The sequence below is a fragment of the Larus michahellis genome, chromosome 1, assembly GCF_964199755.1.
Source record: "Larus michahellis chromosome 1, bLarMic1.1, whole genome shotgun sequence".
NCBI lineage: Eukaryota > Metazoa > Chordata > Aves > Charadriiformes > Laridae > Larus > Larus michahellis.
In genome coordinates, this window is record NC_133896.1 from 4,149,387 (window position 1) to 4,176,869 (window position 27,483).

General features: G+C 40.3%; 1 protein-coding gene across 8 annotated transcripts in view; it reads right to left on the bottom strand.

The window, feature by feature from the left end:
* MKLN1 (muskelin 1) overlaps window positions 1–27,483 on the bottom strand; it is a 97,786-nt gene that overhangs the window by 45,327 nt on the left and 24,976 nt on the right. For 7 of the 8 annotated variants that reach the window (XM_074573202.1, XM_074573195.1, XM_074573199.1 and 4 more), the window contains 5 exons: window positions 22,611–22,720; window positions 18,496–18,688; window positions 10,879–10,956; window positions 9,581–9,646; window positions 1,975–2,087 (listed from right to left, as the gene is read on the bottom strand). In XM_074573202.1, the coding sequence (XP_074429303.1) occupies window positions 1,975–2,087; window positions 9,581–9,646; window positions 10,879–10,956; window positions 18,496–18,577 (339 nt within the window). In that variant the 5' untranslated portion in view covers window positions 18,578–18,688; window positions 22,611–22,720. Of the gene's footprint in view, window positions 1–1,974; window positions 2,088–9,580; window positions 9,647–10,878; window positions 10,957–18,495; window positions 18,692–22,610; window positions 22,721–27,483 lie in introns of those variants that run through there. The other variant, XM_074573204.1, reaches the window with a different exon arrangement.

The following is a 27,483-nucleotide window of genomic DNA, read 5'->3' on the forward strand; positions in this document are numbered from 1 at the left end:
CCTCTCAGACCAAGACCCTTCCCATCTTCCATTTGAATTTCCTGACCTTCCATTGCACTTGGTAATTTTTTTTTCCTCCAAAATCCCTTTATAGCCACTTTATTGTATGAAGTCACAACTCTTGTACTGCGTCTCCTACGCAGCCCTCCTTTGCAAATCCCTTCTTTCTTCCATCCCAGCATTACCCTGCTAGAGTCAAGCATGAGGAACTAGAAGAGAAAACATATGCTGCACCCGGCACAGCTGACGCCTTGCATCCCAGCGAGGCCTCCCAAGCTCTACAGAAGCTCAACTGGACAAGGCAGGATCCCAGCAAGAAAGGAAATGAATCCCTTAAACACCAGAACTACCCACACTGGTTTGTGCAGGAAGAAAACACAGTGACTCCTTTTTGACAGGAGGGCCCTGTTTCGTTGCATCCTGAGTTAGACAAAAGTACACACTAAGTGGCTATAAATCTAGAAGAAAAGTGAAAGAAGAGACAGTTACAATTGTGGTGCCTCCTTTTCTATCACTGTTCTTCACTTTCCCAACCTCCTTATAAAGGGAGACAAAGGAAAGGAAGGTCTACCTGCTTATCTTTACCATACAGTCGATAAGAGAGATGAGTCCCAGTTTCCCCTTGGTATTATGTCACATACACACCCCTCCTTATCTTAAGGAGGTTACCTGTCGGGTAAACAGTGAGAAAAAGAGTAAAACCCCAAGGTTCAACACACACAGAAGCAACACAAGCGCAGCCTACAGAACTGGACCCCAGAAGACTAAATCCAGCTTCAGCATCATATTATTAAACATATGAGTAGCCGTGAACAGTGATGAAAAGAGTAGAGTAAAAAGAAACAACTTGCAATAAGAGGAAAAAACCCCACAGCTTACAAGGATATAAAATGTAAGGACAATTTTACCTTTATACTGCTCTATTATGATAGATACTAGAATATCGCATTCAGTTTTGTTATTGCCCATTTTGTAAAGGATGTTAGAAACAGTAAGTGCATGACACGCACAGAGATTTGAAGGCTACAGGAAGTGCCTTACTGTGAGATTTTTTTTCAGCTCAGGTTATTTGTCCTACTTGATTACAACTTCTCAACAACTCTGCCAGGAAAAAAGGGCAATATTAAAGTGTTATTTAATCTGGTACGGAAGGTCACAAAATAAGCTATGACAAGAAACTGGAAAAATACAAATGGGAAATAAGATGTTTTTATACTTTCTTCAAATAGTTGGGGAAATCAACTCCTGAATTTATCAAAAAGTCATGGAATCTCAAACTTTTCATACCTTCAAAAGGCTGCATGAATTTCCTGAAGTTATGCTCTGACAAACAAGTAATGGACTCAAAACACAAGCGCCACACAGAAGCTTAACATTTCACAGCATACAGTAAAATGAATTACACAAGCCAAAGGTCTTGGACTTTTTTTGTGTTACCTCCTATAACCCAAGCTACATTTATTTCAGAGGTTTCATACGTCAAATACTGAGCAAAACAGGCCAAGGAAAATGGCTCAAATGAATACCACGAAAGCTCTCGGGATTGCGTGGCCTCTGGCAGTTACCCCTGTCCTCTAGATTTCCGTCTGTTAGTTGTCCATTTCTATTCACATTTTCTACAGAAGCTAAAAAAACAAACAATTTTTTTCTGGAGCTCAACACCAGCATCAGGTCCGAAATGTTTATTAGTCAGTCTGGTTGTTCGGCCCTATCAAATTATTTAACTCATGTTCTACTCATTGAACTGATTTTTGGCCCATCAGCCTGCTCTTGAGGAATAAACCTTTCCCCTTCAAATTCATATTCATCTCACATTTTCCCAATGTAAGCATATCCAAAGTCTTCAGAACTGGAAGGTCTGAGTTTTGTGGCTCTCACTGCACACTACACATCAATACAAGCACTTCAGAAACATGGCATTTTTCTGTGCAACAACTCAAACATCATTAACAATATGAATGTTGCAGAACTTACCTCTTTCTCGGTATCCCTGGATATACAGGTCCACTGGTTTTCCTTCACACTATATGCCCAGAAGTCAGCCAGATCCTGAGTTCCATCCCAGCCACCAAACAAATAAACAGTTTCTATTAAATAAAAAAAAGGAAGAACATGTTATTTTTAAGAAGAGAATGCCTTCAAACAGGCTAATACCTACAAAACACCTGTGGCAAACAGACAGACTCAGAAGGGAAACTGAAACCAATTCTTAATTAAAGCACCACACCTCTTTGAATGGAACCAGTCACCAGGACAAAGAAATGGGGTTTGGTTTAATAATGGGAACATTTAGGATTGATAGACAGCCAATTCTCAAGGAGTCATTTCCTATTTCTACATATACATAAGAGGCAATCAAATCCACAGCCTTCTGATTAAAATTCAAGAAAGATAAATCAACAATATTTAACACTTTAGATACTGTGCATTTTAGGCTGTCAATGATATCTCTGCTTGCACCCCATTTGGTGGAGGATTTATAGATTAGAAAGGCTTCTGAGACAGCAGCAAAGCTTTGCTGTTGAGTCCATCCCTAAGAAAGAAAAATGTACTTCAATGATGAGATCCTCTTCAAGGGAAACGCCTTGCATAAAGTAACTTACCTGATGCTGCAAAAGCAAGTAAGTAGAAGAGTTACAGATTTAAGTCAGTGTTTCAGGCCCATCGTTAAGAGCCTGTTACCTTAAACCCACAACCGCTCCCTGAACAGCAAGTTCAAAAGGCTTCTCAGACCTGCTGATAAAACTAGATGAAGCCTCTGAACATGGGAAGTATTTAAGGAAGAAGTCTCTGTTTTGACATGGAGAGATAACTAAGCTGCTCCCACTACAGAAACATCACTATCTGGTGTCATATGCTAAAAATACTTCATTTTTAGACTGCATTAAAACACAACACAAAGCCAAGTCCAAGAACAAGAACAAGCCACTGAAGACTTGTAGAGCTTTGAAAAACTCCTTTAAAATCCACAAACCAGTTCTATTATGGAGGTAATGGCCAATTTTTAATCCAACACCAATTAAAGAGCAGAGTTAGAAGTGTGATTACAAAATGGGAATAGTCCCTGACCCTTACCTACCATCAGGATAGTGGTCATCACCATGGAAAGGTTACCCTGGTTCATTAACTTTAATTACCCTTCCTCCTGGACTCAGGGCTCCCAGTGTTCCCTGCAAAGAGCAGGTCCCTTTGTGCGCATAAATTCTCACAGCTCACAAAACCCACATTACCACAACAGCTTCATTGATAGCCGAGAAAAATAAAAGATTTGGCACCAGCTAAGTATCCTATTGGGGCCTTGCCAAAACGTCATGCCTGCCTGTAAAGGCTTTGTGGTCTCAGATGAAATTTAATAGCAAACCTGAATGAATCCGATGAAAACTCAAGATTTTGAAAGTTACCTAAATCCAAGCTGACAGAATTAAATGGCATGTAAGCACTGAAAGAAGAATACGATCATACAGCTAGTGTGAGCTGCGAGCATCCCCAGAGTCCAGGAGTAACTGTGATAACACAAGTGTACACAAACACCATGCCAAACTTATTTTTCATCTTGATGTAAAACTGTAGCTCAGACGAAAGAAAGGCTCCATCACTATCTAGACTCAGAATTACTATAATTTTTTAGTCTTATTGCAGAACTATACACATATTTTTGTAAGAAGTTTCTGGATTTTTAAAGGGTCACTTCTTAATACATAAATGCGTCTGTTGCTAGTAATGTCAAGAAAACAGTTTCTCATAGTTCTTCTAAAGTTTGTAATTGTTCTCCCATGATGTAAGGAAAAATCAGTTTGGGTTTGGGGTTTTTTTTTGTCGTTGGCTTTTTGGGTTTTTTTTTCTTTAAAAAGTTGAACTCCACTCCGTTCCCCAACCAGCATCACACCTTCTGCTCTATTTCTCAATTCAGATTTTGTGGGCAGGGTTATTTTTTTCATCCTGCATGCAGGACAGACCCAGGACACATGCCCAGCACTCCCAGGCATTGCCACATAAACAACATTATGAAAAAATACTCAAAGAAGAGGGCAGATACCGAGAAGAGACCACCAACTTCCAGGCAGCAGGAGTGGAAGCTTGAGGGGAGCACAGTAACCTCACATCAATATAACTACTTCTATTGTAGCAGCACTAGGGAACTCAGGATACATCTTGCTCCGGCAGAGGGAAGGATTCTTCCTTTGTATCAGAGCAATACGTAATACAGCAGTATTGATGCTGCTTTATTCAAGCAAGTCTCTATTCTACTTTAGGAACAGAGCAGAAGAATTTTCAAACCTACCTGCAAGGCAACAAGGAAAACATGAAAGGAGTTATATTTATCCTAAGCTTTTACCAGCTACATTTAGGGAGTCAAATTTCTCCTCCAGCATCTTAACCTTACCTCCTCTACGTTTATTTTGAATACAAATTCAACACTTTGAATTAAATATGTTCTGTTAATATTTCTAAGCTGCTTGCTCAGTCAAAAATGCTTCTATAATGTCTGAATTCTTTCCTTCCCTTACTCTCTGGAAGACTAGAAAGTGCCAGAGCATTCCTTAAAGTATTAGAGAACATACGCTCCCAAAAACTAATGTTTCCTGTCAACCTCTCCTTAAGTTCTATTTTTCAGAAGACTACAGAAAGCAGCCTTTCCGATCCCTGCTAAATACCCAAATTCTGCAAGCTGAACAAAACCAGCTCCCTAATCATCTCCTCCTACATACTATGCTCCAGCCCTCAATTGCCTTGGTGGCCCTTCCCGGGGCTCACTTTCAGATTGTCACCATCCTTATTGTACCAGAGATGCCAAACTGGGCACAGTACTCCAGATGTGGCCTCAAATACCAAATACAGGGACATCAACACTCCCCGTAACTTGCTGGCCTTACTTCTGCTAATGCAGCCTAGCAGGAGGTTGGCCTTCGTCACCACAAGGGCACATTGCTGACGCACATTCAGCTGTTTACCACCTTGCAAATCTTCTTTCCACGGAGTCAGTACCCAGCCTATACTATCACACACAGCTGTAAGATCTCAGGATCAGGACTCTGCATTTGTCTCAGCTAAACCTCACAAGTTCAGGGTCCCTTTGACTCACAGTCCTATTCTCTAGTTCATCAATCACTGCCCTCCCAATTTGCTACCATCCCAAACTTGCTGAGGGTGTATTTGAGAATCAGTGTCCCTAGAACTAAGAAGGGCTCATCACAGAAGTAAAAAAATCTAAACGTAAGATATCTCAAAAGCCTTCTACAAAAAGACGTCACTTCCCTACATAGTAACCATAGATTTAGTTATCGGCAATCAGCATTGTCCACTTTGTAAGGACCGCTTAAAGCACAACTATAAAGCCAGACCTTAAATTTTCACACCACTCAGTTTCTGAATCACAGTTCAGTGTCGATGGTGGCTGGCTGTAAGTTTTTTCAGGCTAGGGCCAGTCTGGGTAGGCATACAGCCTTCCTCTCGAATGTGAAAGCACTGTGAAGTTGAGTCACCTCCAGGATTCAGCAGCTGTTTGTGTTTCAGAGCTTAGAAGCCATCTGTGTTTTGTTTCAGAGATCTCTTCATCTTGTACACAAGTCCTGTCTTTAAATATCTTATGGGTAGCAGTGTTTTCCTCAGGCAAAACAGCATCCTTCTTCATGTCTGCTGCTCTCACTTCATCTTTTTCATCTTTCTATGCTGCTTTTGAACCAGTCCCATCATTTCCACTGTGTTGCCCACGTATACTATGGGCACACTGTGCCCACTGCTCCAAATCTCCCACTGTTCCCAGCCTACAGATTTCTTCTCACTTATCTAATACAATGAAGTAAATAGAATTCCTTTCCTACAAAACAAAAAGCAAAATAACGTACAACCAAAATTACTGAGTAGTTTCACTTCGGTGAGTAAACAGAGGTAACACATCAATAAAGACCATTTCACTAATATTTTCCTTCAAAAAAATGTTTCACTTGCCAAAGAGAAGACAAACAGAGACAAAAAAATAATCATGCTCGTTGCTTAGCTATTATTTCTAAAAACAGGCTCGTCAGAAAGCTTTATCTAAATGAAATAAAAGATGAACGTTTAAACCAGGACATATCACAAAAGATTATTTTTTTTAATAGAATTATTTCTATGTAGTCTACAATTCTGTTACCAAAATAAATTCCATGGCTTTATGGACTACACTGTCATTCACACAAAATTGTGTCTGCGCTATAAAAGCGGAGATCGATTCCACCTTAACTATGGAATTATAAACCAAGTCTCAAAAACATGGTACACATATTCCTCTAAAGTACCGATGTTATTCCTTAAAACTTGAATTTGGCAATTCACTTACCCATTCCCACTTTCTTCCAGAATAAGCACTGGTATTTCAAAATGCATGCCATATCTGAATTATAAAAAGGCCTGAGAGGGCATAATCAAAGTTATGTTAATGAAGGCAACAGTGCTAGATGCCTACATCCTCGTCCAAAACTGCATTAGGGCTTAATGCATCTGGGAACACAGTACTACAGACAAGCTTTTGTTTTACTGCTTGAGTATTTTACCAGGGCCTATATAAAGAGCAGCATAGCTTTCCATGACTGATATTCAGCGCACTTAACACAGTTCTTGCGTAATTTTGGGGTTGTTTTCACTTTTGGTGTTTTGGGGATACTTTTGTTTTCATCTGTGCACCTGGGCTGAGACTCCCCTTGCTTTTCTAGAAAAGTGCAGAGAACTCCCCAGCTCCCCACACAGAGAACTACGTAAGACATGCACCTTGCAGGAAAAAGCAGAAATAACATAAGCTTTCTCTCTTCATTTACAGTCTAAAGCTTTAAAGTACATAACAGTAGTTTCCAACTATAACCGGGAATGCCTCTTACTAAATGTTTGTGCATATGCATGCCAAAACCAACTTCCTAATTCTGCCATCCACAGTCATTTCAGTCTTACTGTTAATATGATTAAAAGCATGGAAGACATTGTGAGAATCAGTAACTCACAGATTTTTTTCATATAGGAAGATATTCGTCTGCATTCTCAGTTCTGTATCCCAAAATGCCTGTGCTTTCATTTCAAAAAGCCTGAAAAGTTTTTCAAAGCACAAAGAACGCTATGCTTATTCTAAGACAGCTGCAGCAGGTGTTAAGAGGGTGATCATCAGATGGAAGTGAGCTACGGCACAAGGTACTGGTTGCCGGTAGAGATGCCAGAATTGCTTTCAGTTACTTTCAGCCTACCCTAATTGGAAGATAAAACACGCTAAAAGGCAGTTTAGACCAGGTTAAACTACATCGTACCTGAAACAGAGCATAAACAGAGTCTCTGTGCCTCAATTCACTATCAGTAACTTCAGATTTAGCTCAACTACTTACAACCCATATCCTCTATCCTGACACTAACACGCACACATGCAGCAGGCACAGTACTATTACAAAACCTAGTAATAATAAACTTAAATTTTTGTAGTCAGTAATAAACATTCAATATTTCCTTGAGGTTAATCAAAAAGCAGAACCATTTATAGTTCAGTTACAGCTACAGCAGGTCTGGACGTCAGAGATTAAAATTTGCTTCCAACGCCTATTCTATGTGATACGAAACTTCAGAACTTGCTTATGTGTATTATCATGGGTGTTTCGCTTCATTTCTGAAAGATAACATTTGAAGAAAACATTCGTTTCTGAAGAGGACCTCACCTCTCTAATAAGGAATGCAAAGTGAGCTTATTTTTCTTCAGTTTCCAAAGACTTCCGAGAAAAACAACTCAACAAATCTGTGAGTAAGGAAGGGAGGATGTCTTTAAGGGGAAGAGTAGGCTGCTGCTCCTTTTTCCATTAACGCTAGATTTGCTCAAGATTAGACAGGGAACTTTACAGCTCCAGTCTGTAAAACACATGTAACTGGCCAAATTCCCACAGTCTCACTAAACACTACCTGTATTCAAAAGGAAAACTCAAGCAATCAGAACAGCTGGTTTTAAGAAGAACAGCACCAAAAACTTTCCCTGGCCTGTTCATCAGCCAAATTAAATGGCAAAACTGATAATCTCAAAAACGTTTTGCCTTTTACAAGCCTCAGTGGCCCTGGACGCAAAACTAAGGGCAACTTCCCAAATATTCCATAGAGAAACTTTCTGAAGGTATCCTGCCGCCGCTGGATAGAGCTGCAGCGAAGAAGGGACGAGCATGACGGAGGGAGATCCAGTTCTCCCACACTGGGAGCACTCCGTAGGTGCTCTCCAGCCAGTTCTGTGCAAGTAAAAAAAAAGGATATCAATGCTTTTAACTGCCTTGTTAAACCAGAGTGAAAACTCTGTCAGGGGCTGAGATAAACTTACTAGGACTTAAGAAAACCAACAGGAATGGAAATGAAGACTCACACTACCATGAAAAATTATTTTAAGGAGGTCTAAAGGACTATCAGTTCCAAGTTGACAAGTCTTGTGTTTCTTCGTCATGCTTGTGAAACAGTCCCTGTCTACTTATTCGCTGAGGCCACTAGGGAGCGTTCCCAGCTTCTTTTGTAGGCAAACGCCAGCAATCCACCCGCAGCATTTTATTCTAATGAATCTCAAACCTCTTCCACCAAAAAAAAAAAAAGTTTGCTTTCATACACTAAATAACTCAAGCACTTCCTCTAGAGCCGTAACTACACCGAGTAAAAGCCAAAGACTGCAGCTACTGCTGCATTTTTGCTTGTTCACTATGACTTAGCAAATTACTCCTGAAGATACTATCCTGTCACATGCTTCACTCCCCATCCATATCAGCGTAACAGATGCAGCAATGAGAATTTTTGCCAACTCCCCTCAATGCCACCCTATATTCCCCTCTGCCACTCATGCCCTGATCTTGTTTCTCCTTTCCTAGGAACAAGCCTTTTACTCATACAAATCATTTACTCAGCAAAGATGCAGGCAGATGCGTTCCTTATTTTAGTAAGGAATGACGTACCACAGAAATCTGATTAAATAAAAGCAAGACAAAGATATAGAAAATTATGGAGAACAACAATCACCAGAACTGTTACTTATACCCTCCCCCTTTTCTTTTCTCTGCAGGCTCTTTCAAACAGAAGTTGAAGCATTCTTTAAACTGCTATAGGAAACATTTTTGTAAAAAAAGTCTAACAAATTATATTTAACTGGACTTCCTTGCACACTATGGAAATTAGAAGCCACTCCAACCAAAAAACAAAGAATGTTTCAACACATAAAATCTATTGCTTGAGCGCTATTCTAAAGAGCACAGTATGTAGCAGATAAGGGAAATAATCAGCCCTAATTTCTCTTCTCTTGTTTAAGCTCCTGCTCAAGGAGAGTAGGAGGGACAAAAAAATTAAAAACAATTGTTCTTGGTTTCTTAGTTAAGACAACAACTCAACTAAGGCCTAACAGAGAACTAATAGGGAAGAAGGGGGCTGGGCAATGCAGTAGGAACATAGATCCAGTGAGAAAGCAGAGTATTTAATCTAACTATTAGAAAGTGCAATTTTTTCTCAAAACCTGAAGTTAAGACTGTCTCTGAAGAAAAATATATTTGCACATTTATTTGAAAAATATCTCATTAAGTAATTAAGTTAGTTAAGAAACGTAGCAACTACTCACCTGTCTGAACATCTATAACCATCTGATGGCCACCTCTCATCCCTGGTCGGCTGTCTTCCCCATCACCTTCAAAAAAGGGGGAGGGGAGAGTGTTCTGTTATAAGATTTTTAAACCAAAGGAAAATACAACCTCACGTATGGCCTAAATACTATAAGAAAGCAGAGCATCTTAGTAACTCACCATTCTTTAAACATCAGCACAACACTTTTTCCAGGTAGCATCCTTCTGTGCATTATAAAATCGTACAGAGTTTTGTACTGAATTATCTGGTGACTGACAGTATGGATAGCTAAAGTGAATACAGTACTCTGCTGCCATTCTGAAAGCCTTGGAAAGGAGCTTCAGAGTTCATGAAGCATGCAGGTCCACACAAATGAGGTCTGAGCTACCTTTGCAGCTCTCCACCAGAGAGGACAACCTCTTGCTCCCCTTCCATCTCTCCCTACCCGAGAGCTGCTTGAAGGCCAAGCATTGAGAACAAATACTCAAATGACAGGGCAATGTGCCCATGGGATGGAAGCCAAGAGGTAATGATATAGATATAGCACAGCTAGCTTTGCACCAATTAATTATTCCCACATATAAGGGAATTCCAACTGTCCAATTAAAGCAGCTTTCCGAACACTTTAGATTTCTTAAGCATACTGGACAGGTGTCATCTACGGGAAGCAACGTTAGAAAGACAACTCACATTCTGCTGGAAGAGAAATCTGCTTATACTCATAGATAACCCTTCCCAAGAGGTTTGCTCTACGTTTGGCGATTGTCACCTTGAATCCTACATTTGCTGCATGACAATGATTTTTGTACTTTGTAGTCAAAGCTGCCACTACGATTCTCCTTTCAAGGCAGAAAGTAATGGAAAAAGATTCTGCAGTTTAGATTTACTGTACAACAGGCCAAGACTTCAAAAGATGCATCTCAAATTTGAAGTGCTCCCTGATAAGATGATGTATTTATCTGCCACTCTGCCGTACATTTAAGTTGGCTCCATGTGTTAAATCCAGTCATAAAGGTAGCTGCTCTCATGCTTGACCTACATCCTGAGATTTGTTTCTGAACTGATTAACTATCCTTGAAGTTACAGCTAGTGTTCCTGCAGCGTTCCTTGCTCGACTAGAAACCAGGTTGCATTTCACTGACTTTGCAAACAAATGCAAATTTTTCTTAGACAAAACCATTCCCTAGAACAACTGTCCTAGAGGAGGCTTCCTTGCATCAGTTTCTTGCTCAATATCCTCAAAGGTACAAGACAGAACTGGCAGTACACGGGTTATATCTTAGGAAATGTCCTTACCTTTGGTGCTTTTCGGGATGATCTGCCCCCAGCGAGGTTTGTATTCTTGTTGACTGATATACTGATTGAATAAGCCATCTGCAAAACAAAAATTTTGCTGTATGAAACGTTTATACTTTCACTATAGCAGAATCGCTTTTAATGCGGGTAACTTCAGTTTAGCTTAATCCTGTATGCTACTCCAAAGACTTAATTTTAAGTAAATTCTCTATATATGTCAGTTAGTTTATTAAACTTGTTAATGAACTAAGTGTGTAAGCATTAAAAGAAAAAGAATACTCATTACTAGACCAATCAAGAATTACCCAGTTTGCCTGCCAGGTCATGCCAATTGTCTGTAAATCTCCACTGTGGGGTATTTAATTAAGATTAGAATCCCTCCCCCTTACTTAAGCAAAAGGAAAGTTGCCAGTGCATGTAAAATTCAAACATTTTAGTACATGTTAAGTTAAAACTAGGTCAGGCGGCATCTCTGGAGCTTCATCTAAGAAGAAAAAGGAAGAAAAGCAGATTGTTTAAATGGGACAACCAAGAACTGGATGAAAAACAAAATAATAGTTTACATTCTCTTCAGAGAGTTAAGCAAGAAGAGAAACAGAAGACGCATTAGGTCACTGGCCAGATATGCCAACTGCAGCATTTCTGTAAGAAGCATTAACTCCAGCACTCTATCCAAGTTCCCCTTGAGCCTTCCTCTCTCCCCTCCGTACACCTACCACATTTCATCTCTTCAGCATCTAGAGATACACTCCTTAATCTGGATACATGTTATCGGCCTATCACATAAACATTATTTTTTTTAAATGGAGATTCATAACGCCCGTGCTTTCTGGGACCGCTCTTTAGTCTGGGAAGTGCTTAGGCAAGCATTTGTGGGAACTTGTCGCTATTGCTCTTCAAATGTCTCCTCTAAAAAAGCCTACCTTACCTTCAGCAGGCACAACAAACTATTAGACTGCTACTGACCAGCCTCTTGACCACTGCTCACCTGGCTAAATCCCACCCATCACCCCACCACCTCAAGACACAAGCTCTTCATGACAAGCGTTTGTCCTGCATTTACACATTACCTGAAAAAATGGGAGTTCAGACAGCCAGTTTACATCATTATTACAGTGATAACTAACCCAAGCAGGTTGAGGATTTGAATGATGGATTTACACGGTTTTGTATCGAAACAGGATATGGCACATACACCACTAAGATGTAGGATGCATTCAGGGGTCCTTCATCACATAATACCCAACAGCTCTGCTCTTTGGTACAATGGTACCCGGCAAACTGGCTCGGGAATCAGTTTTACATTCCCCAGCAGAGAAAGGAAAAATTAAATTAAGTTGCATCTAAAACTTTTTAGTTCTTCCAACGCCAGTAATTGTTGCTTTGAGGTAAGAATTTAACAGATTATGAATGCCTCCGTTTATTTATAGAAAATCCCTTGGTAGGCATACAGACAAAAAAGAATAATCCCCACTGCACATATAACTATTTATTTACAAAAAGGTAAAAGTCTTTGTTAAGCACGACACAATGTCCAGAGAATATTTTAAAGCTTTTCCTAGCATCTTGTAGTTTGTCATGACTGAAATCCACGTTTTAATTAAAACCCAAGCTATCAAGCACTTCCTGGGAGAAGATGAATACCCTATTTAGAGACCAACTAATAGGAAAATAAGGGCACTCAAGAGCTCCTGAAAGGTGCTGAATTTGGTCTTAAAACACAAAACTGCTTTCAACTTTCAGAAACTCAGCTCTGCAAGATTTTCAAATTAAATACTCTGTGAAAGCAGGGCAGATTTTACTTTCACATGTCTTAGAGCCAAAAACATCAGCTCTCTCCTAGGCATTAGGTAACTGAGGAAAGCCAAAAGTTAGCTCAACATACGTAGAAAAGTGGTTTATTTTGCTTTTAAGAGTAGGGTTCCTAACGTTCACTTCTTCAGCCTTTAGGAAGTTGGGACAAGACGTGAGAGGCTTTAAGCTTGAGATTTCATGAATTCTGATTCAGAAAACCCAACTTCCAACAGAACAAATGCATGCGCTGTAAGAAATCCCATACTGACTCAGGCAGCTTTTTCTAGCCACAAACCTAGACAGAAATCCAGCCTTTTGGTTATCATTAGAGTGTTTGGTCTTCAAGACAGAATGCAAAACCGTATTTATCCCTATGGCAGCCAATAGATAATTGGACATAAATAGCTCAAGAGGATGAATTACACCACATACGATCTGAAAGGGTGATTTAACCTCTCTCCCATGCTCAACACCCACAGGCTGCACTTGTCAAGATATGACACTCCTCCCCTACTGCGCCTTCAGCCTCTTTTAATAATGCTTCTTGTCTTCCATGGGACACTGGTTTGGAAATACTCCAGCTTGCTTCCCAGAAATGTTTCTTTCTGCTGGGAGCAGTTCCACATTCATCCTACTTGCACTGCAAACCAGCAGCAGCTTGTTTTGGAAGCTGAATCACCACCTGTCTGACACCACCGGGGGCGGGGGGAGGAGGATTTCTAGGTGGATTCTGTATCCAATGCCAGACCTATTCTAGCGCTCTCCTTATGTTTCTTGTCATTGCAGCACTGCTGACCAAAAGGTCTCCAAAGCTTCTGCAAGGCACTGAAGATCAGATCTAGGCCCGCTCACGTTTGTCAGCTGTATCCAATGACTCAGTAGTTTAAAATAAATTTCAAGACTCCTGTAGAAAAAGAACTAAGTGCAAGTTTTTAAAGGAAGTCTTTTCCTTCATTCCGGAGGCCTCTCATTTCAGTGTCCATGTTTACTCTCTAAAATTATAGCCAAAACCAGTACTTTTATTTTGTACTATTTTCAAGCCCTCCACAGCAAGTTGTGACGCATTTTGCATGTAACAACATGAAGTTCACAGTGGTTAAAGCTTAGTAAATTCTACCTCCCTGATAAGCGAAGCCTTTATTTTGTCAGCCAATTACAGGTTACCTGGAAAGGATTAGGACACACATTGCACACAAAAATATTTACCTTGCTGAAGCCAATCAAGAACAAGTAAAAGTGGTATTAAGTTTCTCTTTAGACAACACGCATCTCTTGACAGGATTACTAAAATCTATTCACTTCACTGCCAATGGCCGAAAAAACTTCGGTGACATTTAGCCCATAATTTCTGGGTGTTGGGGATTGATTTTCTTAAGATTTTTTCTTGAACCAAAGAAAAATACCCAAAACACCTACACAGTCACAAAAATCCTTCCAAAGAAAAGCTGAAGCAGAAAACAAAGATGACACCAGATAAAGACCCAGCCATTACTTGATAATTTCCTCAAGACACGTCAGCAACAAGGAAACACACAAATTTTTTCCAGCCTCAAAGTTGTAATATTCTCTCGCATTTTCTTCTTAACAAAAATAAAACAAGTTTGTTTTCAAATCCCTACAAGATATTCGTCTTCTACACAAACCCTACCATCTACTTACCACAGGCTCTGCATCCCTAGCAAGCCTCTCCCCCTCCATATGTCCCAGTACTACAAACCAAGAAGCCAGCATCCATACTTTCTCAGAACCAAATCCAAACATATTTGATGGTAAAATTAAGGTATACGTGTATATCTAGAGCTTCCAGGAGAATACGACTCTTGCTGTGCATCCCGAGTTTTGGGAGACATTCGAGCCTGCAGCCTGTGCATCACAACTTCTTGTTCGTCGGGGGCCAACTTGTCAACAGATAAACGCATATCACATACTGACACGAGAACTGCCAGAAGGAACACCTCGGTCCCCAGAATACTAATATGAAACTAGCAGATCTTCAATCCATTTCAAACAGCTTTCTACATCTACAGTAGCTGCAAACAGTTCAGCTAAGTAATCTGCACTCTGCATACTCTCTCTGTAGGAATATTAAGCAGATTTTTTTTTTTCTTCAATAATATAGGCCGTCTGAAAGCTATAGGAATGAATCCAAATGTGAAGCATTTGAACCAAGTCTGTGAACCAGCTGAGATTTAGGGAACCTTTTATTTTTGAGAGGAAGTCAGGCAGCTGCCAGAGTTTCCATTTGCCCGTTTTCTAAGTGTAATGCACGAGTCAAAAGAATCTGCGGGAAAAGTGTGGCTGCCTGCCACTGAGCTCTCAAAAGAAATCATCTGGTGATGTGAGGTGGAAGACAGCGTTCATCATTAGCAATGCAAAAGAACAAGGGTTTAGCTCTGCTAGCACTAATTCTTGACCACCTACTCTTTTTCTACATGACTAAGTCTATGGAAATAGCCTGCGAGAGATGCATCGCATTTCGCTTTTTAAATACCTACCACTGCAAACATTAGCCTCTACAGAAGACATTTTAGGCTGAACTGAGTGTGCAGTACCTCTGTCGCCCTCATTGCCCTTCTGTTTGTTCCTTTAAGGCAATGAACTCTCAAATCAGCGAGAGGTCAGAAGTTCACATATTCATGTCCAGTCTGTTACAGAACAGTTCGCTCTTTGAACGATTTCAGGGATAATTTAAGCATCTGTGTATCTCAATTAACTCTACACTTCAACTACACTACACGGACCATACACAAGACTAAAGTTAATCTGCTTTTATGTGGAAAAACAACAAATCAGAGAGGAGTTCACCTTAGAGACTAACCAGCAAGCTATGAAGGAGACTTCAAAACAAAGCTGCTAAGAAAGTAAATGGTCAAATACTGTGTGTTAACGAGCCTCTTTCAACCATAGGAACTTGTCAGAGATGCAGAACCAATAAGGACAGGTAACTGCTGAGGACCACAGGGAACAGATGGTAGCAATACTATAGGAGAAGGTGTTGAAGGCCAAGAACATCTATTCCCATACTACCAAGAAGAACGATCCAGCTGTTAAATACCAGGTACATTCGACACCTTGACTTGACTGTCGTCTTGTATAACTCCGACCAAAGTATTCCAGCTGCACTTTCAGGTTCTTTGTGGCTATCAGAAGGGGTTTGTCCTAGCCTCTCCCCCATCACAGCCCGACCAGCTCCCTGACCTGGTTTGGCATGTGGAAGGCATGAGCACCAGTGCCAGGGAACACACTGTCCTGAGTAAGGGCAGGATTTACCCAGTCAGTAAAAACCAGTAGTTGTGTCCGCTTAAAGGAAACATGGGATACAACCTCAGTGTGTCGGGACAGATAACACTTCTCTCCAAAAGGTGGTGGGAGGCAACAGAGCTTTAAATGGGTACCAAAGATGAAGACAGCGTAAAGAAAATGCAGGATAGAGGAAGGAAGGTTAATGTATTCAAAGACAAGCAAAATCATTGCAACGAAGAAATGGGAGATGTGTACGCTGACATTTGACTTCTGCTAGCCAGACGCTGGATTAAAAAGAAGCAATATAAATAATATGCATCCTCGTGCATATTATTCTGTCCCTCAGAAGCAGCAACAAAACAATGATGCTACTTGACGACTCTCCTGCTAAGTTATCCACAGTCTGTTACTAGAAATACTTGCTCCTGTACTTGCTGGAACAAAAAAGGGCTGTCAAGACAAGCTAAAGCCTTCCTCTATTTTGCTAAAGTGACACTGAGTTCCTCACCCTCCAAAAACAGACGTGATTACAAGAAGCAGGACTGTGCACATGAAATTTGACAAGCAGCAAGTGCCTGTTAGTCAGTGTAAGACCTACAGCTTTCTACCAGGCAAGTCCTTTGCCAGCACTTCCACACCTGGAAAAGCCGAGCACTGCAAACAGCAACCCCACTCTCAATGTACACGGGGCAACAGAAACACCACCTGAGCTCAAGTTCTAGGAGAAAACTGCTGGATAGAATAAATGCAGTATGTTAAATATTAAGTAGTAAAAGAAATTAACTTATAATAGCTCAAAAAATGAGGCCACAAACAATCACTTCACTTAGCGCCCAAGAAAAAAAGTCCATTTTTGAGGGAACTTTTTCAGCACATTCTAGACTTCTAGTAAAATTCCATTGAAGAAACAGTTTCTACTACAGCTTGCAATGAAGTGGAAAGATGACAGCCTCTAGGCACTGATGAGATTAAGCCACAGCCAAGGCAGCAGACCAATGCATTGATAAAATCATCACCATCAGCATATAGCACCACTGGCTCTCAGCAGATCCCGCCTCACATTGGAGGGCTCATCAGCTCCCCCCAGGCACTCGAGTCTTTGCGAAACACTGCAAAGACTGAAATAGCCAGCCACAGCTCCCTGCTGCTTTCTCATCCTGCAGCCCTCACTTGCCCTTAAAATTCAGGAGGGAGCTGCCAGTTGCAAAATGCCCCTGCATTGCAGGAAGCTGTTCACACTCCCATTCCAGCCAACACCACCACATTGTCTCAGGAGGGCAGGCAACACTCAGGAGGGCGAGGATGAACACTAGCAATTCTCAGTCTCAACGCCTGTAGCTGCTCAGGAAGCTCAGCCCAGGGCAGAGCTCTTCTGTTCTGTCTTTATAGTTGAGAAACCTTGAGCTAAAACCTGTAGAAAGCCATTTACTGCAGTTTTTGACAACCTGTTGCAATAAGTTCCCTAACACTGTGTGTAGTTGAACAGCTTCCTCACAAAGAGATGATGCTGTTCATGGAAGATAATCCTTTACTTTAAAGCTATCATTTCTATCATATCCTGAGAACCACTTGCAACTTTAGTGGTACAACCACGCTGATGGAGTCAAGCAGGTTACTGGCATCTATCTGAAAGATGTTACAAAATGACTGATTAGCCCAGCATTAGAAAAAAACATCCCTGGTGCCAGACATCCATGAAATTGGTCCACTAAGCCCCTAATTCTACTGACATCAGACACAAGGTTCTCTTCTTATGCCAGTACAAGTTTCCCGTGAAGAGAAACTGCATGTAGTCAAAAAAGCACTACACCAACAGCCAAGAGTCCCTCTGTTTATCGGACTGTGATCCAAAAATCACTGCACAGGTCTTCAAAGACACTTCAGTGCAATAGCCCGATTCCCTCTGTGTCCCATTCTACCAACAGAAAGTAGATTTCCCCCATTTCAGGAGCTGAGAGCTGTTTACACACAGTGCTTTTAACTTGAAAGTTTCCAGTAGTTACAATGAAAGCGGCTGCCAATGTCCTGCCCTGCAAGGGAAGGCAGGCTCTGCCTCCAGTCACTGTGACTACTTCTGCACCATTCTCCAAGGACTGTTTTCCTCATAAGCAAAGACATCATTCTCAATCAAATACAGCTGAAAACATCTGCTGAAACAGTAACTAGGTGGTAAGCTACAACCAGAAACCATGACACAGATCGCTACTGAGAACTCAAGTTCTACGCTTCCCTGCTTACCACTCCAGTGACTTTTCTGATAGTTAAGCCCACCTTCAGCTTGCCAGCCACGTATATGAAGGACTTACCTTTACCCACTCTTAAGTGCACCACATTGTCACCTCTGGGGGAAAGGGACTCCAAATGTAGCTGATATGAGATTTCACGGTCGCATTTTTAGCCTTCATCATATACATACTCACAAGTCCAAAAGCTGACAGTACACCACAGGAGATACGAAATAGCACATGGACCAGCCAGTTCTAATACTAAGTACATTAACAATCAAAGTAAGAATATTCCAGTGCTTTTTTATTAAAAAAAAAAATATATATATATATCAGACCCCACTGATTCTCTTACCATTCACAGCTTTTTCTATCAGTTCTTCACAAGCATCAAAGTCTCCCTTCAATACCAGTTTGTCATGCAGGTCTGTCAACATAGGGTGCTCCAGAGCAATCTTGGTTTTCTTCTGCAGCGACTCAAAAGCTTCAGTGTAGTTGTGCTGACGAAAATGCTTTAGGCAAAGGCGAATGGCTTCCTGTTCACGGTACTACTGGAACACAAGAAAACCTATGAGACATGTAGATTTTTCTTTTACCAGCACTGCTGGGAGCTACCTGTGAACCTGCTTGGAGCCAGAAGCAGGATCTCTTACATGCGCTGCACATAAATTGCTCAAGAGCTTACAGAGGAGCACTAAAGAAAAGACGTTACAAGCTGTGCAGCATTTAATTTCCAACAGTATAGAAATTATACAACTTGATACCACCCAATTTAATAGGCATACAAGAAGAGAGTGCACAGCATCACAGATCTCTGGAGTGACCATTATTTCCCCCCCATCTGCTTAGCCCTGCTGTTCGAGGCCTAGACGGAAGACAGAGCAGGAAAAAGCCTTCGCTATCTGCCTTACGTAATTTGATTGTATGACTCTTACATAACAAAATAATTTAGAAGAGTAAAATAGGTCACAGCTTTTCTAGAAGCAGAAGGAAAAAAAAAAAAAAAGGCCATGAGAACAGGAATACTTGCAATGACCACTGCTCCTGCAAAGGCAGAAGGGCTGACCCCAAATCCTGTGGGTTCACAAGGGGTTTGGATCAGCAGCCGCAAGGATTTGTGCGCACGCCAAAGTTTTACCTTCAAAATACTCCCTTGCATCTTGAAGCAGAACCCCTGCTTTCATACCGCAGGTGAGCCAAGGCTGCACATTTCCCACTCAGCTGTGGGAAGGGGTGAGAATGGCTCGAGAAACCCACACTGGGCCAAACATCCAGGCACAGAAACGCAAGGGAATAGTAAACTCTGCATAACAGCTACAGCTTGTGCCGTTAACCTACCAAACCATCCACTGCGTTTTCAAAGCTGCTAACAATATGTATAAGTAACACAGATTTTTAAGCCAGTAAGCAGCAGAACCACTTGTTTTAAATAGATTCTTCAAACCTAAATTTTAAGGTATTCAAGAAAAAAAAAAGATCTCGATTTCCGTCTTTAATACACATCTACTGTGGTAAAAAGCAAATGTAACTTAAGCACCTATAAGATTGATCAAATTACAGACAAAATATTTTACTCCAAAATGGACACCAGTGCTAAAAGTGAAGCTTATGGTATTTAAATGAACAGCATCTTTATGAAAACCTGTAACTAACACTACTATTCAACAAAAATTAGTGCTCTTGAAATAATGGCTCTATAGCAAGAATCTCAAACTGAAGTAGCTAAAAAGAAACACGGCCATGTACTGTATTTTTAGTTCTTAATCCATCAGTATTTCACAGCTGCAAATAGCCAGAACTATGCATTTTTAGAAAATCAGTTCCCAGCCCACATGAAAAAGGCCAAGGACACGTACCGATAAAAATGCAAGACTATGGCAAAGGCATATTAAAGCTAAAACAGTTTTACAGCACAACTGGAAAAAAAATATCTTTTTTTCCCCCCTTGGAGATACCTAAAACACTGTTTTTAAGCAAATGTTCACTTACATAAGTCAAGGCCAAACCCACATTAGATTCTTTGTTGCTCAAAGGGATAGAAAGCAAAAGGATAGCTGCACACCAGTAATAAACAGCTTCTGCACTTTCAGCTCCTCCAGTTTAGACATCAGATGAAATTCAGACTCGCCGTATTTCCATCAAGCCTCTCATGACTGATAGACTTGTCTTATAGATTGTTGGACGGAGGTTGGCCACTCGATGCAATATAAAAGTTTGCATTTAAGTGACACTATAATAGTACTTCAGAGGTTAAATGTAAAAAGCTTTTCTATGCAAAAGGTGTACAAAAAGTATATAAAAGGCTCCTTTCTAAATGCTGTCATACAGATTTAAAGAGATGACAACCCAAATAATAGCTTCGATCTGAAGCTGTAAATAATTCCTATCGTTAAAAACATAGAAGAGCATGAGACTAAGATATTAACACAGTCAAATACACTGGTAGAATTAAAAATATTTAAGTGTTCATTATCAAAACCAAAAGTGATAGCCATCGATAAACTGCCAAGTTCTTAGCTGCTAAAGTACACCCACTCTTCAGTGAAAGCAAAGTGGTAAGGTTTTCAGGAGGCAGTAGGCCGAGCTGGATAGCAAGGAGAAAGCTGTACGGAGGGGACTGAGGAGCTGCTTTGAGTCCTTATCTGTTACCCCCAACTCCACTCCCTTCAAGAAAGGGAGGTTGTGTTGGTTGAAGGACACACAACAAAAAGGATGGGCAGCTTCACGTAGAACCTTCATCTGATGTCTCAGGCAGTGAAGAATTATTAAATTTCAAAGCCTTCGAGACTTCCAAGAACATGCATGGAAAATAGTCACACCATCTCAAAGAACTAGAAGAAACAGGTCAACCTTTCTGCCTTTCCCCAAATATGGGTCAACACATATCCTCCTACGCGGATCCAGCAACAGCGGCCTGTCAGGACTGTGAGAGAGGAGAACATCAGTGAGACCACCAAAAACTTGGCAACTGATCCTAGTAGAGCCCAAACAATCATGACTAAATCTCTGCCTTGCTGCTTTAGGGCTTTAAGCTTTAGTAAAACAATACTGGCACCCCTTGAAGAAGCTGTCACTACATACATGCTGACCATGAAAAGTGTCAATTCCATGGGATAAAACCGAACAAAACAGATGCTGACATCATCATCAGATGGCTCCTGACCAAAAAAAATAAAAATCAGCTTCCTGCTTGCTGCAACTGGTCAAAAATGCTAGACACCACCATGTGCAGAGGCAACAAAGGAGCACAGAAAACCATCACCAGCCTCTGTCAACTGGACTTTTCAGAACTGGACACCAGTAATCAGCAGACTAATGTCCACAATACCACTTTAATCATAAAGCAGCTACAGACAACTTCCACTCTAACTGTTAGTGCTGTTTTTAAATCCTCCATGAAGCAGCTTGTGATGTTGGTACAAACACATATGAGCCAGACAGCACGGCCACAAGGTTCCTTCACCATTCTGTCAGAACCATAAACTATTGAGAGGGCCTCAGTACTACCATGCACAATCCCTATCCCATTTACAGTTCTTTCTTCTGAAAGCAGAGATACGCTGCTCCACTACTCAGTCTTATTCAACTGGGAAGGACGTCTTCTCTGTAACACAATATGAATTTCATAAATTGTTCCAGAAGATCTATGCATACAAACCAGCAACGAAATGAATTCTGGTTGTCAATGTGCACTTCTTCCCCACAGGAGACGCATCTGTTGCACTTAATTAAATACAGTTTATACAAATAATGTTTAGAACCCTTTGAACTTTCTGTCTATCAAAGTGACAAATGGCATAAATCATCTCATAGTCCAGTGGCATCAGCTCCCCTCTGTTCCAGAACATCCAGCAAGAAGACAGTAAGAGGGAAACATCAGAGGTGCAAGAAGCTGCAACAGGAAAGACACCAACATGGATTCTCTTTAAAACAAGCTCATTTTTATACCCTGTAACAAAAGCTGCGTATGTAATCCAAAAGGCTCTAGGCTCACATACAGCTCTACAGAAGGACTGGTATGGTAAAACAACAACTAATCAAAAGGCAAGAAGAGGGAGAAACAGAATCTGGTTTTGTTAAGATTTGTTTCCCTTCCAATACAAATACTATTTTACTAATATTGTCCCCTTTAACTCAGTGTTCCTTTCTTTTATTTTTTTTCTTGTGATATCTACCTAGCAGGGGTTTTTTGTAGGTTGGGGTTTTTTTGGTGGTGGTTTTGAGGTTTTTTTGGGATGTTTTGTTAGGTTGGTTTTGCGTTTTCTTTAAGAGAACAAGCACATACAATTCAAAAAGATTCACTTAGAGTCAAAGTCAGCCATGTGGTTTGAATTTTAACTATGCGTGTTTGTTGTTTTAATAGCTGATATTCAAGGAATGAAAAGGTCACATAATTGCAGTACAAGAAGTTTCACAAGATTCTGAGAGTACAAACCTTCAAAGAAACAGGCACCTAAAATGCAGGCCTACCTTGCTGTACCAGTTGAGGCACGGTTGGACCACATCTGGATCATCAATGCCATTAAGTTCAACATACCAGATACTAAAATTGAAGCTAGGTCCCCAGGATAAGAGTGGAACTGGAGAAGAGAGGAAAAGGAGAAAAAGGAGGCATAAACATCAAACAACCACTGCGTTAGTCTTATCAGGCTATGCATAATACTATTTGAACAGAATGTGTTTGACTGTTAAACAAAATTCAGTATTTCCGATTTGACATAAGTTCTACTTCATTTAAGTAAGCTTAGGAAAATTACCAACTACGTCATGTTAAAGCAGTCATTTAAAGCAACGTGTGCCAAGCAACATTAACACAGCAGATCATTACAAAGCAGAAGCTTGCTTTAAAGCAGAAGAGCAAAAATACTATCATTTAAAACAGCTCAAAGAGGCAACAAGCTTTGACATGGATGGGAATCACGAGCATACTAGCGACAGTATTTGCTCCTCCTAGTACATTTATTTCCACATTTGTCAGCAACAATTATTTTCCCTAATGGTGAAGACAAGAAGCTTGGGTATTTTAAATGTTACAAAATTAGTAACGTCTGTAAGCTGTGGAGGAGGGAGGGAGGGAAAACTGTCAGTTTTCAATTTAAAAACTGTATCTAATTTATTTTTTTTTTTAAGCTTAAATCTGTGCAGCTTTTTGGCTAATACTGTTTTATCTGTGTATTGAAACAAACATACTTAAAATATTAAGTGATCCATGAAACACACTGTAGACTCTCACCTAAGGCTTCTCTACCACCTTGTGTTAACATCTGTGGTCTTACACTGATCTATTGATTAATCTGTAGGTTAAGACTTGGTTTTGCTTTTCAGAGCAACTCCAATTCCCCAGAAAACTGTGTGAACTCTGACTCCTTAAAACTGCAGTGAAATCAAGTGGTTTCATTACAAATATTTTTGTTTCCTTTATATTTGACCGTAACTGATCAACAGGAAAAGGTAGTATGAGATATGAATGAGTAGTTACCAGCAACAGCACGGAGTCCGCTACTTCCTCCCTTCCATAGAAACTACTTTTGCCACAGAAAAATTGCTTGTTGTTTTTCAAACCACTATAAAATACCACTGAGATTAACTTGTTGAACTAAGGGTTTTCTGACCTACTCCTTGAGGAAATAAAAACCAAAATTCGTCTTAAAGTTGTTCCTGCACTCTTAAAGGTTCTTAAGTATTTCCACTTCAGACAAACTAGATCTATTCTTTTTTGCAATGTGTTTGGGCATAAAGCATATGTTCAAATGCATAATTCTCTAAAATATAAGGGTATTTCTACAAACCTATTGGTAGAGTTATGACAACTTCAGGGAACCGTCAACCAGGAGAAAAGATTTTTAGAAAAGATACAAACAGACTTTGAATACATGTTTCTTAACTGATTTTAATATCCATAAGTAGGTGTTTCATATGTTATAGCTCTGAAATCATCCTGTTCAGACAGTTTCTTTCTACTTGATTGTTCAGCATACAAACTGAGATGCTTTCAGAGCAGCTCCTGGTAGGTGCATGTTTGTGGAGACAGGAGAGAAGTGAACTGGTCAGAAAAACCAAGAGTCACCTGTCTTCTCTCCACATTGCATATACTCTGCCCAAGAAACTTATTTCTTGCTTAGTTTTATCCTCTGCACAAGATGAGCACTGCTAATATGGTACCTTAATACCATAACAAATTAATACATTTAAATCCAAGTACACAGGTAAGATTAATCCTGGGTATTTCACCTATTAAGGTGGCAGACTGACAAAATACCACATGTAAGGGTAACGCCTTCGATCTGTCTTCAGACCCGAACACACAAACCAAGACCAAACTGAAGTTAAATTTGCTATTTGCTCAGCTATAAAGAATCAAAGCCTTGCACTGAAACACTGAACCAAGCCACAGACCAACTCAAATGGACCAAGACCATAAGTTTCCTGATGCTGAACTTGAGGCCAACTTCATAATGTCGAGTTTACTGGGTGAAAAACTAAACCCAAGTATTATCACCCTCCCACCTCAGTCCAGAAAAACAGCAGAGATGTCCACCACTTTTTTCAGCAGTGCTTCTCAGAATTTATACCAGCTTCTCCCAGACAAATTTAACAATTAACCCTCTTATCTTGGTAGCCAACAAAAGCCCAAAAGATGTATCAGGATACGCATAAGAATCCTGTGTAGCTATCACCACAAAAAAAATGCAAAGCTATCAGCTTGCTAACACTTCCCCCCCGCAAGTTAACTCCGAGCTTTCAATAGTCTTGCTTACACGAAGGAAACAAAACCGCAGAAATGGTGATTTTCAACATGAAGATTCTCATGGTGCAATCATCTACTTTAAGGAAAGCACAAATGTTAAATTGTACAGGGAATATAAAGTAAATGCTTCCCCAGAGCTGCACAGGCAGAGAAAAGTCAATCTAATCTTTTTAAACTACTCCACAGGAATAGGAAAAGAAACTAAGCAGGAGGGTTGAAACTGTAATGTGATTTCTGTTCCATTTAGGAAAGATCAAGTGTCCCGCTGGATCATCTCCCCATTTTTGAACCTCTTCTCTGGCTCCCAGGCTACATGAAGGTGACACCCTCTCATCCTTTCCTCTGCCCGCTCCTTTTGAGGCCTCCGCAAGTGTGCTCAGCTCTTTAGACAAATCTCCTTTTTGATCAGACAAAATCTAACTTAGACCTAGAAGGAGACACTAAGTGCAGCGACGAGTCACACAGTCACACAAAAATACGCATTACTTGTCACAGATGACTCCCAAATCTCATTTTTACTTTTGCACAAATTTTGGAGGTAACAGCAGCCTAGGATCCCAGGTACAACTCCATTTCTTTCCTCACGTCTCCCAGTGGCTGGTTTTTATTTGTTCTCTCCTTCACCCACTTCAAACTCCACACCATGTGGGCACAAACCTACTAGAGCCTCTACAAGAGCTGAGAGACATCCCCCTCTAAAAATCAGTGTATATCCCATCCTGCCATACAGTTGCAGAGGCCGCACCTTATGCTATCCACGTTTTGTTATGTTACTTTTTTCTCCACACAGATGTCTTTGAGGTGGAAATACACTATGATTAAAGGTGTTTAATCTGAAGCCTAAAACTACAGTATTCCTCCAGTTTTTACCATAAAGACACCTCAGCATGGCTTTTTGCTGCATGTACTAGGGGAATCCATCGCAAAAATACATATAACCGTTCAGAACAGCTGAACTGTCACTCCACAGTAAGTGGTGCCCAGCAGAGGAAAAAAAATAAAATTAAAAAAAAGTCAATATCCCTTCAACAGAACAGGAAGGTATTTAGGTCACTTAAACAGTTCTTAACCCACACAAGGATGATTTTAGGGGATATTTCTCAATAATTGGAAGCTATTCCTAAGCAAGGACTGCAACTCTGTATACTTGAGTACTAGAGAGGACAGTAGCAGAGGCATTAAACACAGCACAATAATTTCAAATACCTCTCTCAAGCTAATTTCCATCTCCCTCATCTAGAGGCAGGACACACACAAACAGTGTATGTTTGGAAAAATGCAGGAAACATCCATAAAAAAAAAAGTATTGCTCATTTCTATTACACCAAAGCTTAAAAATCTTCAAGCCTAGTTATAAACTCCCGTGCTAGTAGCAAACTGGCATGAGAATTACACCCAGCATTTCTTCAAGCTCTTCCACAGCAATCAGTCTTCACAACACCTTCTGCTTTCAAGGACACAGTATAAAGAAAAATCTCTACTTGGAGTAACCACAAAAACAGAGCCAGAAACAAAGCTCACAGGCATTAAAAATATTATTCTTCGATATTTTGTCCAGATAAGTACCTTCTTCCCCCTCCCAGGTTCTTTAATAAGGTGCTACACGAAATGCAAAAATTACTTGTCAAGTAGGTCAAAAGCCTGCACAACTGTGTATTTCAGTGCTAAGGAGCTCAAGTTGAACTAATTAAACTGAAAGAAGTGGAAGTCTTCTCTTGATAAAAGGAGAGAGAAGTTTTTCTTTTGCTTTCTATGATTCTGAAACTTCCTTTAATATGTGAGCAGTGTAGGACATATTTTCCCCTCTCACAGATCTACCTATGGTGTGTTCCTCCTGCCCTCTCCTCCCATATAAATTTCCCTGTTGTGTTAAGAGTGCTGTATAGGTCAGCATGCTTATCTGCAGAATTATAAAGCAAATGCCTGATGCAAGTTGCTGCCGAACTAACTAATGTCTTCCCCAAATACACAAACTTCACTGATAACAGTAACTTTTGCGGTGTCAGTCTCAAAGAGTCCAAAAGGGCATATTTTGGCCTCGTGTTTACTGGCAGCACTACAAGGAACACAGCACGGTATTTCGAATTTTGAGTTACTTTGGCTATCAGCTTGGAAATTTTAACAAACTGAAAACATATTCAAGCTGTGAATCTGAAAAATAACAGAATTTCGTAATATTATTTTACAATTGTTTCACAGGAAAAAAAAAACCACACTCTCACAACTTTATAAACAAAGTGACACTAGCCATCAACTAGAGGTTATTAGGTTTTGGTGAAAAGATCATTTTAATATCTGTCCTAGCATAGGAATTTCTTCATAAAAGATAGCTTCAAGCAACAAAGGGCTATGGATACACTTAAAAAGGAAAACTGATCTCAAACCATAACTAGTGAGCAAGTGATAGTTAAATACAAATCCAATATTAATGTATATAACACAGAATGCTTATTGCTATGTGAGGAACCCATCCCAACAAAACAAACCACGTAACTACTAATACTGCTCATTTCATGTCAGAGAAAAAAAGCCCACAGCAGAAATTAATCAGCTTTTTACCTATCCTAACAAGTTGCAACTTACTGCTACACCTTC